The sequence below is a fragment of the Haliotis asinina genome, chromosome 2 (assembly GCF_037392515.1).
Source record: "Haliotis asinina isolate JCU_RB_2024 chromosome 2, JCU_Hal_asi_v2, whole genome shotgun sequence".
NCBI classification, from domain to species: domain Eukaryota; kingdom Metazoa; phylum Mollusca; class Gastropoda; order Lepetellida; family Haliotidae; genus Haliotis; species Haliotis asinina.
In genome coordinates, this window is record NC_090281.1 from 36,951,105 (window position 1) to 36,965,754 (window position 14,650).

General features: G+C 39.4%; 1 protein-coding gene across 1 annotated transcript in view; it reads right to left on the reverse strand.

Annotated features, from left to right (window-relative positions):
• LOC137273684 (choline transporter-like protein 2) overlaps positions 1–14,650 on the reverse strand; it is a 33,579-nt gene that overhangs the window by 3,256 nt on the left and 15,673 nt on the right. Inside the window, exons 5-23 of the mRNA XM_067806481.1 lie at positions 14,490–14,568; positions 13,624–13,711; positions 13,208–13,309; positions 12,772–12,838; positions 11,780–11,915; positions 11,456–11,539; positions 10,469–10,581; positions 8,929–9,045; positions 7,424–7,523; positions 6,836–6,928; positions 6,547–6,670; positions 6,280–6,344; positions 4,895–5,071; positions 4,214–4,342; positions 3,597–3,666; positions 3,014–3,087; positions 2,460–2,530; positions 1,756–1,844; positions 1,002–1,086 (exon numbers count right to left, since the gene is read on the reverse strand). Coding sequence (XP_067662582.1) covers positions 1,002–1,086; positions 1,756–1,844; positions 2,460–2,530; positions 3,014–3,087; positions 3,597–3,666; positions 4,214–4,342; positions 4,895–5,071; positions 6,280–6,344; positions 6,547–6,670; positions 6,836–6,928; positions 7,424–7,523; positions 8,929–9,045; positions 10,469–10,581; positions 11,456–11,539; positions 11,780–11,915; positions 12,772–12,838; positions 13,208–13,309; positions 13,624–13,711; positions 14,490–14,568 — 1,863 coding nt within the window. The remainder of the gene's footprint in view (positions 1–1,001; positions 1,087–1,755; positions 1,845–2,459; positions 2,531–3,013; positions 3,088–3,596; positions 3,667–4,213; positions 4,343–4,894; positions 5,072–6,279; positions 6,345–6,546; positions 6,671–6,835; positions 6,929–7,423; positions 7,524–8,928; positions 9,046–10,468; positions 10,582–11,455; positions 11,540–11,779; positions 11,916–12,771; positions 12,839–13,207; positions 13,310–13,623; positions 13,712–14,489; positions 14,569–14,650) is intronic.

A 14,650-nucleotide genomic window follows, 5' to 3' on the forward strand; every position in this document is an offset into this window, starting at 1 on the left:
TGAACTAAACACAGACATTTCATGGAGCACACACACGCACATAATATAGAAAGTGTACAAAATATAGAAAGTGTACAAAATATAGAAAGTGTACAAAGGATGTAAAACTTTTAAACTTTCAGTATAGATTTATAAACAGAGTGATTTATACTAGTGTGTGTAAATGAAGATAATTGATACAAATATTTGCTCTTTTTGTCAATCAGAACCGGAAAGCCTCCAACATGTATTCGTTAAATGTAATCTTGTACAAGAATTCTGGAGAAAGGTTGAAAACCTTATTAATCCTACACAATGTGATGTTCTTATTTCTGATCAAGGCAATCTCTTTTGCAACAGTACAGTTAGTCTACTGGTATCACACATCATCCTGCTGGCCCAAAAAACATATTCACATTTCAAGTATAAAACAAAATGAACTGTCCATTGACTGTTTTGATAATATCATCAAGGATGTGTACAAAGCAGAAAGAATTATTGCAAGTACAAACAATGTCTTGCCTGAAGTTAATTCGAAATGGAAACCCTTGAACAACGTATTATAATGTAAACCTGCCATGTCCATTTCTATGAGTGCTTCTTTTTATATGCTTTACAATGAATGCTATAATGTAAACATGTAATTTCCTGTACACCTACCGAAGTGAAATGAATAAAAAGAATTTAAAAAAACCCCAAAAGTACACGCTTTGTTGGTGAATATAATGCTCGTCTGATTGAATAAAATCATGATCTTCCAAGAACCACATTGTAAATGGTATCTGTGGTTTTTTGGAATACACAACATTTGCGACTTGTAGAAATATTTACATCTCCTAACGCAAAATGTGTGTGCTTTTTACAAGTTATTTTTTTAGAGAACACCTTCAAGGGATACATGGAATAATTATACAAAAGTGTATTACTCTTAATAAGTGTTAGCAAGAAAATTGAGAATTTAATAATTATTTTGGTAAGAGCACATCGTGAATATATTGCTTTAGGAACCAGTGGGTACTTACAGAAGCACATGAACAGTGTGTCTACCGCCATCTCGTACACACTGAAGAAGCAGGAGGCGACGATGTACGTGGCTAGGATGATGATCTGAAACACGTGGGTGGCTGAATGTTGTTTTATGCTACTCCTGGTTATATATTGGATAAGAGAACAACAGTGTGACATTATCAGAATGGCTGTATCCAGCTGTAAACAATGAATAGTGAATAGCTTTTGTCTTGCATCCAGCGGAACGAATCAACAAATTTTTGAACGCAGAGTCACAGCCTGACTAGGGGCTCTTGGGACCGCTATGCTGAGGATCTGTCTGCTAGGGGTCAACTGCCAGGGGAAACTGAAACTGAACTTGAATACTGTCATGGTTTATGTTTTGATTTACATTTCCTCAGTAAGGTACAGATTCTAGTAGCTTTTACGGGGCTGATTTCTAAGGTCTAGAGGTGTATTCCATGGACATCAAAATCCCTTTTGTTCATCCTCAAACTGCAAGTAATGGTATGGGGGCTGTATGGTCAGGTATGCAGTGCTGTATGGGGAGGTGGCGGCGTTCCCATAACGATTTGGGAGTGATATGGATTTTAAAGCGCCACTCGGGAGATAAATTTAGTTTCGATTGCGAGCTTCATCCACTGTCTGTTCACAAATGAATCTGAAAACGGGTTATCGCCCCCACTTTGGCAGTATGACTTCCGGTCTACAGGCAACTGTGACTTCGCGTACTGTGGAATATCCTGTATCTAGAATGTGGTGACTTACAATTATAGGAACGAAGTAGAAGTTCAGATCGGGCGTGTAAGTCTTCAGGAAGGATATTCGCCCATCGAAGAAGAAAAATGACATTACACCTGTGAAACAACAACAATGAGTGAATTAGTATTTAAATCAGTATCCAGTCATGACGATTTATCGGCTCGGTAACACACTCCGGTGATATCAGCATGCTTCACCAGTGGGTAACAGATGTATACATAATTAACTAGCGATTTTCATGACAGTTAAGGCGCGATGGGTTAGCCCAATGATTAAAGTGTCACGCCCACGTGGGTGTATTGTGTTTATCCCATTTCTGCTGTCCCCCAACCCCCACCCCCACCCACCCAACCCCACCCCACCCCGTGACATTGCTGAAACATTGCTAAAAGCAGCGTAAAAGCCAACTGACTCACATGGCAGTTAATAATTATCGTTTTTATCAGATTCATAACAGTCTTATGACCCCGTTGTATTGCAGTATTGTTAAGGATGTGAGCACCAAACCACAGAGCTACCCTACAACCACATGTCAAGCATATGGAGCTTTGAGTATGGTTTTATGCCGTATTTAACAATAAAGGACGACAGATCGTTTTATCGATGAGACGACTTACAACGTTTGGCCATTAGGCTTCCACACCACCACTTGAAAAAAGGCAGATGGACAAGACAGTTTTGTAGAAGTGGCGGATTTGAAAATATCTTACCGATAGCACCAACCACAACCAGCTTGGCGATGAACAACAAGAAATTCGTGACCTTGTCAACTACGGCCACTCTGGAAAGCAAAACGGACATATTTTCGCTAATTAAATAGATTCAGAATTACGTTCATATGAAACAACCCATGGTCTCCTTTATCCTGACAATCATTTTCAATAGTGATCAAGTAAAATTAGCCACGGACACTATGCTGTGCAATGTGACAATTGTGGCCGATGTCAAGTGATGGAAACGTCAAATGATTAAAACATTATGACTGGAGTCTGTAGATATCCGAAAGCGGAACAGACAAACCAGTGTTGAAATTACGACGAACGGTGAACAACGATCCACCTCATCTGACACACTAGCAACCAAATCAACTGGTTCGTTAATCAACCTGGTCTACATCACTAGTCACCAAATCTAACCCGGAATACCTGATGTAGGGTTAAACTACAATTATGGCCTCCCAGATCAGTGTTCTATATACATTCTCACAAGAATAATACGCATTTATGCAGGGAAAATATACTGTAGTAATGACGACTGTACTTACCGAACCACGTTCTCTAGAATCAGCATAAATGCCTTTCTTGCTGCCGAGCAAAAGTTTTTGCCATAAACTGCAGTCTGAAAATATTTCGATATCTGTGTTATACTCTCACTGTCAGGGGATAGTGATAAAAAGATAATACTTTTCGTTACCTTTTTGAATAACAAATGTAACGAGTTTGTGAACCTATTTATATTAAGAGAGTATAACGTTACTATGGATATCTGTAGGAAATGAACTGGTTTTGTGTAGCCTAATGACAGCCTGGGGTTTATGCCGTCTTATGCGGCCCGAATAGGTTGCTTGGGACTAAATGGATTTCTCATCTAATTTTAAATCTTGACATGGATAGTTGGGAAGATAGCAAGATATCAGTGTGTATATGCATGTGCATTTAACTCCGAATCCACCCGACGACGGGGCAAGGAATGACCCAGAAACGTTGTGTAATCAATAAAGAAAGTTGACATTCATAACAAAAACATTTGTCTTATACTCTGGATCTGAATATTAACACAAGTCTGTTTGATGTACGCTTTTAAAATATTTAAAGCAAATACAACTGTTTGGATAAAGAACTAATTACCAGTATGTAAGCATTTTTGTTCAGCAATTTCAAGAATTTCTCCAAACACCAGAAACAGCATTTTAAGCATCTACAACAAAAGAGTAAGAAAATGAATTAATATCGATAAAATACAATACATAGGAGGAAAGTGTTGAAGTTAAAATGTATTTTCGCATCGACATTATTTCAGCTATACAACATTAATAATATTTTGTAGATTGAATATATGTTATTATCATTGCAATTTACGCTGTTTATACAGTTGATCAGCAGCAGAATAACAGTTGCAACCATTCACCACGTCAGTAGGATCCCAGGAGTATACGTGCTTCATGTCACCATGGGTCCTGAATGATACCCTTGCAATAGCCAGGTTGCATAACACATTTAGGCTGTATCATTCCCCACAAGTGAAGGTGGATGTGAGTAGGACTTTTAAATACTTGTCTTGAACAATATTAGAAAAATAGGATAAATGAATGAAAAAAAAACACGTTTCGTTCTTCGTTCCACTGTAAATACCCCAAACGTTGGGTGGTGACACACCGAAACCTGCTCTTCAACGCATATCTACAGCCATTCATTATATCACTAAACGTGGAGCCTCCATTTTTTCAGGCTTAAATACAACTTACTTGATTAAGAACTTCCCCACAGGGTTTTCGGTCCCTTTCAGTTTGTGGTCAATGTATTCCAATGCCACACGGATCATCTGCACTATCGCGATGATCAGCGAACCAAACGCCAGGGTTCCCAGATGGTATCTGTAATACAATGTTCACACTTTGTACGTATAGATTCTTTGTACAGTACTGTCAATTATCACTTATTTACCTCATATCCACCCCATAATAATAATGTTCATTGTTTGATTTGTTGTTTAACGCCGCACTCTGCAATATTCCAGCCGAGTCTGAAAACCCGATCCCGTCAGTCGCAGTCCAGTCACATTAAACTCCTGGGAAAGAACTATTCTGCGAAAGAGACACAAAAACAATAACTGTCTCTCCACGTTTACGTTTAAAAGTGTTTGAGCATTCAGAACGTCCGGTGAACAAATTTTCTTTGCAAAAGCTGAGAGTATACGTTTTAGAAAGGAATATATCATTGTTTTACAATATAAACACACGGGAGAGTAACCCGTCGATTGTCCACCCAAAGAGATTCATTTGGCGAAAAGGTAAAATAGCTCATGGATCCCAAGATGTTTCTGACATGCCCAAAGGACGCAACTTTGTATATCATATTGCGGCAACACGTCAACGCACGGTAGGAGGTATATACTATGGTAGGAGGAGCGTGAGAGTGGTCAGTACCTGAGTGTCCTCCCCACTGCCCCGAGAAGAGGAAAGGTCGGGATGTCCTTTTTCTTGTCCCAAGCCCAGTAGTAGGAGGCGAAGGCTCCGGCCAAGGTCATCTGACCAAAGGCCACTACGAAGTTGACCATCCAGAAGAACATGAACACATTGTAGATCTGGAGGTAGATGGTGTAGCTGAAAGAAGGGGACGTTACAGTCAGGACATATAACCAAACTGTCGGGTGCAAGAACGTATACATCCATTGTTTATGGGAAAAAAAGTATAAACAGAAAAGGAATAACCTCTTTAAGTGACACTTATAAACTGGCCGGTATAGCAAAGAGAAACACATAAATAAGCTGTCACACTCAAGATAGTACACACTCCACTCATGACAAACTCGTGATCGTGTTATTCCGGAACAAACCACTTCGGAAGGATACGGAAAGGGGCAAGTGGAAAAGAATGTTTTCACCCATCTTTGATATTGGCTGATAATTACAACGAAGATATACCTGGTTATTGGCTGGTAAAATATTTTGACACAGTTTGTGGTTGTGGTTCGGATCCTAAGTGTAATGTTTGCAGTCCTATTACGATTTAATTCGTAATAACTTGGTTAAATCCAGTTTTCATGGATGTAATTGGTTTTGTCAAGCAGTAGTCAGTTATTGAGCTCAGAATTCAACCCATTCCGAATTGCCTTTGTCAGTTTAATATTATACAGTTAGACTGGTGATGAGGTCAATACCTGTTTTATGCACCCGCGACGCGAAAAGTAATACTGACTTGGGACGAAGTCGGAGGTTTATGCTGACATAACAGCGTTCGTTGTAATGTATTTCGTGTAACTATAAATGTAAATTCAGCAATTCGTTACGATGGCCAGATAATGGTTATTAGCTCTAATGTCCTATTTTCTAAGACATAATTCCTTGATATGTAACAGTACTATGTATTTATGGAACTTTTGTTGTCTGATCCACGGCACTTTGGTTAACTGTGTTGTTTCAGTGTTTAATAACATTGAAGTAGTGAGTGAATTCAGGTTTACGCCTCTTTCAGAAATATTCCAGCAATATCCCCAAGCGGGAAACACCAGAATTGGGCTTCAAACATTGTACCCATTTTGGGATTCGAGCCAGGACCTGGACTATGGCACCGCCCACAAGGAGTAGTGTGCATTGATACGAATCATTAGAAACCTCATTTCGGAGAGCGTTGTTGAGTAACGCCTAGAGTATTGTTTAGCAAGGTTTCAGATAAAATAGTCTGGACAGAATGCCATTCGAATTCCTCGTTTGTCATAAGGAGCTGTAAATTATTCATGAACTGAATAATGTTGTAGCGTCAGGAGTATGCTGTGGAATTCTATCAACCAAGTCATTGTATCTGAACTCACTCTCCGCCATTGTATCTCACACGCGTGCAGAAATCTCCAAGTGAGGTGTTGGTAGTTGGCAAAATCTGAAACAAAAATGTTATTTTGATGAAATACCTACAAGTCATCGCTCATAATGAGACATCGATGTTAGGTATCTAGATTGGCACGAGTTAGAAATACTGCTATATCTACCAAAAAAAGTATTATTATAGCTGTTGCATCTGTTTATCATTTAACATCATATTAAAGTGATATGTTAATACGATATTAATAGTGAGCACGCACCTCTTGATCACACGCAAGATCGAATAGATTTGTCTTGGCAGCAGCGGAAGGGTTGATAGTGCCGTTAGGATAGGTTACGTTAATGGCCGACGTGCTCTGATTCCGTCCAACGCTGGCTAGAAAGCTGGGTGAACGTCAAGGCATTTTTAAAGTTCATCAGTTTGACCCCGTTGTCTTCATGCATCCTCTGACATGCCGCGGCGTATCGAGACAACGTTAAACTTCACTCACTCACTCACTCACTCACTCACTCACTCACTCACTCTCAATGAACGTTATTGTAGGATACACAGCTATAGTTGCCCATCCTGTGATGACAGCCAGTTGTAGGACAAATGGGACGATAGGCCACAGCAGTGTGAAGATCATGTTCCCCACAGCTCTGAAAATGAACAATTTGGTAAAATAAGCATTGTAAGTATAGTGGAAAGACAATATTTTCTCTTTTTCCCGCCGCCCACATATAGTAATCTTGCTGAGCTAATCAACATACAAAACTTAGGCAAGGTTACGTGGGCTTCGATACCTGGAGTAAGTCATACATAGCAGCCAATAAAGTTCAGGAAGGTCTTATGACAAATAAAGTCATAGAAAATATTTTAGAAAGTCAACTAATTCACTTGGTAATACTACCATGTTCCAGTTCTGATTTATCACACCTTTATCTATCGCGTCTCCTGAGAATTACGCTACCTTAAAGTTTACTAGCGTTATTTAACTTTAACGTATTATCCTTCGCCTGCATACAACAATAATGGCTTTTCAGTTCGTTTTCACAGATGTAGAGGTATAGTTAGCGTAATTCTGTTGAACATTCATCTCTGGCAAAGAAATTCCCGTGAATAAATATGCTGTAGTTAAAGAGTCCTGTGCCTACCTGCTGCCTTCCTCTATAAGGGCGATTGCAATCCTGATTCTCGGGATGAGGAAGAGGAATATGAGGAAGACGATGAGGAAGATAATTCCGGCTGTGATGCCTGTGAAAGATGTGATGATGTGATATAGTATTATTGGATAATGCATGGCTGCCGAGAAGGGTCATCGCTTTCTAAACTCAAAATATGGGTGCTGGAAAGCGATAGGACGAAGCGAATAAGCAATGATTTCATGGTGCTAAAATGCGATAGATGGGGAAGGCAAGGTAAGAAAGCGAAAAACAAGACGTGAAAGTATCAAAGCGAAAACGCAAGGAATCATTTTAGGTCATCATAGTAATGTAGAACGCCGATTTGTAACGTTACAGTCACTGTTATACTGTCGGTATTATATCATTTGCCGGTGTATCCCTGCCACAAGCAATATACATTGTACACGTGACAGTTAGCCTTTGAATGGTCTGTGAGACCATCCAGGTCAAGACTTGCACTTCGGTAAGCCTACACCCAAGCCCTTGATCCAGTCCTGTGATTCTCGCCATAGTTGTACCGAGCCAAGGAGACGTATAGAACGATGTGAGTAATGTACTTCCAATAGCAAGTGAATCACCTCCTATACTAATTTTAATAATCATGTACCGATGTTCCTTGTGTTTTCTAGCACATGCATCAGATGCAAGGTGACTATTGAGGAGGAAACAGCTATATATTGCGCTTGCCATAGTCTACTGCAGCATACTTCAGTGATAGCGATAGTCAATTGCGACCAACTATTACAATAGCTTTTGTCTTTCCTTGAATTGTCTCATATGAAGTGATTTTGTAAATGAGGGTACAGTTTATATGAAATAAAACAAGTGGAAGTAGTTTCAGCCTCTTTTGATAGCTGACCAGAAACTACTGGTCTACTTAAAATATTTTTTAGAGTTAAACAAGAATAAAGCAGTGCTGAATGGGAAACGAGTACTGCAATCAAAATACAACATCAGTCAACGTTCGAAGGAAGATTTTCCAGATTGAGACAGTGGAGTAGGTAATTATGTAATTAGCACAGAAAACACACCTTGCTCCCCTGTCAGATATACTGGATTAACCATAGCTAATTAAGGATTAGCTATGTAACTGAAGCTTGTGAACAGAAGAGACAATTTATTCGAAAGTATCACATTCATTTAGTGACACAGAGAACATATAACATACTGATACATATTAAAACATCGAATAAAGTCCAGTTTTTACACATTTAGTAACTTTCTACTTATCTGGAAAGAAACGGATGTCTAGATGCACTTAGTACAGGACAGTATAATATGATGTGAAGTTCATTACAGATGATGTAATCTCTTACATTTTTCAATTCCGTAACACCAGCCCAAGTGATATGGGGGAATTCATAACAAGGGGAAGTTGTGTTTCAGATTACGCTGGCGGACGTGAAATGTTATGATCCAGGTGTTGGGCAGACTATGGTCGTGAGATAAATACAGCGATATGGAGAGACACTTACCTAAACCAAGGTAGAACTTCTCTTTCTCAAACTTCAACTCCATGACAGCTATATGGAGAGTGAATGTTTCTGAACTGCCCCTGGTCTCGAAGTACATGTAGATGCCGAACACAGCGCCTGCAATACATAGTACATCTACATGTGGTATCTCTGTTTCATTAATATGCGTAAAAACGTCAGTATGACCTGTCCGACCTGCATGGGTTTTTGTTTAACGTAGACTAAGGATAAGTCTCTGAATATGTTATATAATTTTGATAGCAACAAACAAACCCATCTTAACTGAACATTACAGAACACCAGATAATTTTCCAGGCCATTTGGGTATTTACTCCCATATCCGAGTAATTGCATTTTTTGAGGAGTAACTGGTAGTTTGTATACTCATATTGCCAAACATTTAGCAGCCATTTCTAAATACTCGGCATGGAAGTCATGTGACTATTAGAGTAAACCCCGGGCAGTGGCTACTGCTATAATAGTATACTAGTATGCATATATAGGCATCGCCCACCATTAGCAAATGCTGTTGTAGAGTTTGGGTGCCACAACGAAACATAAGTAAGCCAATTTAGTTAAATGAGTCAAGTACGCAAGATAATATAGACCTACTGGATTTTAAGTGATTCATTTGCGTGTTTTTGTACTCCCAGTTTTGTAATTAATTGAGCAAATGCGATTTTTATTGAGTAAAATACTCAAATACGCGCCTTATCTGGGAGTCCCCGAGAGACTAGAGATTCAGAACCTGAGAAAATCTAGACTTGCTTCATTTAATGCTTTAGCACTGCAGAGAAGGTTTGGTAGTAGGGAAAATAACGTGGTTCAGGGACTGTGAGACAGACTGTCGTGTTAAACGCAGTAGTATTGAATACTTCAAATGTTAGAATTGAAATTAATTTAATTTGCAAGGCGAGTCTTTTTAACTGTAATAATTAGTTTGTTGTTTAACCAAGCACTCAAACTTCATGCAACACAATAAACTGAATATGCATGTTCATCTCCAATCACAACCATGGTTTATCACATAGGGTATGTTTAGCTCTAGTGATGGCATCACATTGAAGATGTAAATGAATTTCCATAGACTACCAAAATCATATAAAGAATTCTGCGTAAGTAGAGTGCATCATACGATTCCTGTGTGTCATGTGAAACTGCGAAACTGTGCTAGCACACAAGCCGGTGTTGGTAGGAAGGTGAGCGTACCCTGCTCACCGATGACATTCGTCACAAACACATGCAAAGGCAAGTCTGGAATATGTGGGAGCCTGCAAACCAGTGAAGCATACATTTTCTCCTTCGATGTGAATTTATGCTGTGTGCATTTCGATTGATTAAGGACAAGGGTTTGTTGCTAATAATGTTTTCATCACCGCCAGCATTTGGGAAGTGAGGTGACCTGGTGGTTATAGCGTTGGCTTGTCACTCCTCAAAACCCAGGTTCGATTCCCCACATAGTTACAATGTGTAAAGCCCATTTCTGGTGTCCCCCTCCGTGATATTGCTGGAATATGGTTAAGAGTGTTGTATACAGTACCTCCGGCAAATAGAAGGACAAAGGCGACGACAGTCACCCACACCATCACCCCCGCGATCCAGCGCATCAGTACGATCCATATGAGTGATATGAGGCACGCCAGACAAAGAGCACTGTGGAGGCAAACAACGTACGTGCAGGTCTATCACTTGTATAAACAATAATACATCTCTACATGGTTAATGCAAGTTAGAACGGTTATGCATGTATAGTTATTTAGTGAATAAGCGGATATTTCTTCTATAAACGACCTTCCGTATAATACAATTATAATTAAACTAGTTAATGATTTGATGATAAATCTTTCACGAGTTTAATAAAAATGAAATTTCAGGGAATCGATTAGTATACTGTTTATTACTCTCCAACATAAAATGATAGAAACTGAGGTGAAACTGCTTATGCGCAGTGTGATGACTCTCAGCTTACCGCGAGTCATGCAGGTTCTGTGACTACATTGCAGCCAGCGGCATTAACACTTTAACGTCGACACTCTGGTCCATCATGACGTCATATGTCATACGTCATGTTGTTAAACTCGAGTTAAAGAGTGTGAACATTCCAACTCACCACTAGATCTAACACCAATTTCTCAGTTGTCAAACTGTTGTCTAGAAATAGGATCGGTCTCTATTCTCACCAACCTTCTGTCAAACTTTCGGTGATGACAAACTCGAAACTTTGTGAAACGGGCTCAGGATTCAAGTGGTTTCAGGTACCAAATTATTATTCGCAAGGGTGGTTCTAAACTTCTGGTTTGACATCTTCTATATATAATGGAAGTCATCTCCCTATCACCTGAGAGACGGTAAAGTTGGATCGGGTTTTGATTGGGAATGATCCGGATAACGTTGTTAATATCAACCACTGGATTACACTGGATTGTATATTGCCTTGATGAAGTTATTTACAGGCAGCTGAGATAAAGTTGGAGAACTGCAATAAAAATTTACAGTGACAAGTCTGACAAGAAGTAAATGCTCTCACATAAGGATCATCCACCAGGTTGTCTGGACATCAGCAATAGCCTTCTCCCCGTACTGCTTGGCTTGAAGGAACAGGTCAAATACCCTGGAAAGGACCGTTGAACAAGCATGTGACATGTGTGTCCTATACGGAACGATTATCAATTCTAACTCGGAAACTGGAGGAATAGTAATTACAGGCTATATACCATTGTCCTAGACAGGGTTAAGCCCCCCAAACATACTAAATTTATAGATTTCACGAACTTCCGAGTGTAATGCCAAAGGCAACATTTGTTACATCTGACTACTTTATGAAAGCATCGTGTAATTCTTCAATCCTTACTTTGACGCTTTTTGGAGAGTCGTTCCATTAATTACACCGTCCATACCAGTGAGGGTTACGTTGTTTCCTTTACCGTCTTTTATAATGGATTCACCCAACTTCAACAAGTTATCGACAGGCAAGCATCGTAGTACAACTGAAAAAACATAGCACAAATAACAAGTGAATGATTGAGTTTGGCTTTACGTCACTTTTAGCAATATTCCAGCAATACCACGGCTGGGAATACCAGAAATGGGCTTCGCACATTGATCCCATGTGGGGAATGTTTTAACAATTTATCACAGAGAATAATAAGCAATATTCATAGAATTCATCCTTAACAAAACAAAACAGAACAAAATTTTACTATGGATCTACTTAAACGTTTCACGGGGGGGGGGAGGGGGAGGGGGGGGGGGAGGTAAGTTCTCCCCATGTTCAACCGGAAGTAGGTCGTCATCAACTACCATTTCCTCGATAGCCAGTCGATCCAGGTAGAGAGTCCTAAACTTCGTAAGATTTTGATGTTTCCAAGTAGTAATGTTTATGAAATTGACGTGTCTTATATGGTCATGGATTCTTACCCGCATGTCATTGGGTCATGACACATTATGCTTTGTTTACATTTGAAGCATTCCTTGACACGTCTTTTGGTGCGAATCAGAAAATTCCAGAAATCGACCTCTTCGAAACATAATAAATTGACTTCATTTCACGTACTGTACATTTTTAGGCTAAATGAGGTTATGTATCCGCTGTGTCAAGATTTAATCGTCTGTTAAAACATTCAAACTTAGATATTAAGGAAAGCAACAACAGGACAGGGCTTACTAGTTGGGGGTTTCGTCACTGGCTTCGAAACAACTGAAAATTGAAATTAAATTCGATTGGCTAAACCGCACACCGCCAAGGCGACAAAATAACGCCTGTTCTTAACTGGTTATTCATACAGAATTAGTGATTCTAGACATGGGGCTAATTGTATGTTTCCTATGTATATAGGTACTTACCCGCTCTACTCTTTAGGTAATATGGAGCACAGTCTTGATCGATGATTGCCTTATTTATGTCCTGGATCTGAAAACATAATGTGTATTTATGTAGAGATTAATATACATGTACACTGTACCTCTTTGGGGAATCGAACCCGAACCACAAGAGATCGCTTTCACTACTGGGCTACCCTCTGCCACCTCTTGATATAATGATATAGGTTGTTTGTAAAAGCCTTGAATTACATCCTTCAGCGTAGAAATATCGATAGCCATATCTATAATATATTTATTGATCATACACATTTTCTGTTTGCAGATTTTTCAGCAGGTGTGTTTCATCTGCATCACCTGGGAATTTCATACCACATAAAGTTGACACAATTGGGATACTGTTCAAACAGGCGTTGATTCCAATTCACTCACCCAAACATATATTTTTCGATTTCCTTACCTTTGTTTTGTCAATGCCATCTTTACATATCAAATCGTTTTTGTCTCCAAATGCTGATTGTAAAAATACGTAGTTGGTGTCTGGACACTTCGATACACAGACCTGTAAAATATATTAGGATAAGTCAATACAACAATACAATACAACAAGACGGAGGAACTGCCGTATCAACACACAGCACAACTCCTGATAATGACACTTACGTTACGAACATGTGTAACGACGAAGGTTATAGCTACAACATTTAATGTACACACAAGGACTAGGGTCTTCTATTTCCAGATAGTCAGTACTCAGGAATTCGAATCTTCTTTGAGCTTGCACTTCGCTCATTAGTCATAAGATCATACTTTCTATCCAATCCCATGTGGACTTTGAGCAGAGAAAGACTGGTAGGGTTCGTCAATTTTACTCACCTGTGGCGTCGGGCAGCCATTGACGACCACCCCCGGACCAACCCGCGCACATTGCACCAAGTCGAAGAAGAAAAGGTACGGCTTCCCCCTGTTGGTGAGACGAATATTATCAGGGTGCTGTGTACATCCTTAGACCTATGTATACTAAGAAGTCGCGTTGGCTGAGTGGGTTAGATGGCCTACATTGTCTGTTGGCTTTTAGGTGCCTGACCTGACAATGTGAGTTCGATTCCCGTATAGGACACAACCTAACAAACGTAATCTGTACTTCACAGAGAAAGTGTTTTTCCAGATACGTATTATGCAGATATGTGTATAAGTGTTTTTCATATGTGTACTCGGGCTGTACATTATTAGGGAAAGGCCGATTAGTCGTAATGGATGGTCATAATGTTCTGTTTCCATACCTGTCGGAGTTTACATCTGATATGCACTTCCTATCAAAGGTTTAGACTTACTACTATAAATATAGCCACTTACTCCAGGCAACTGTTCTAAATTAAATTTTCGCAAACTATTCCGCGAGGTATTGTAAACAAATTCGTAACGTTGAAAATGTTATTGTCGTGAGTTCAGCAAATGAGGAAAATCAATGAAAATTGGCAAATTCTTAACAAATCATTACACCAAAGTGAACCTGTTCACATGCACTATATCTGTACATGTTTTTCATGCAATTTGATGCAGTTTACCTATCTGATCCTATCCAACTTTTGCCATCAACTGATTAAGTTAATCTACGTCAGGTAACTGTTATCCGCACGTGAAACTAAAGGACCTCGTCGTAAATGTTACCAGAATATGTCGGGATATTTGTGGCAACAATTCTCAAAGACATTAAGACAGTTTCTGTTTTCAAAACTTACTTCTGGTTCCCAAATCCACACGTTTCGCCATTTGAGTTCTGGGGGTAGAGCAATGCATTGGGGTTGCCAAATGCGTATGCTGTAAAGTATGAAAAAACAACAATATCACTGATCATTCACAAGCTAGCATTTCTTGAGAGGGGCTGTCACTACAGCAACAT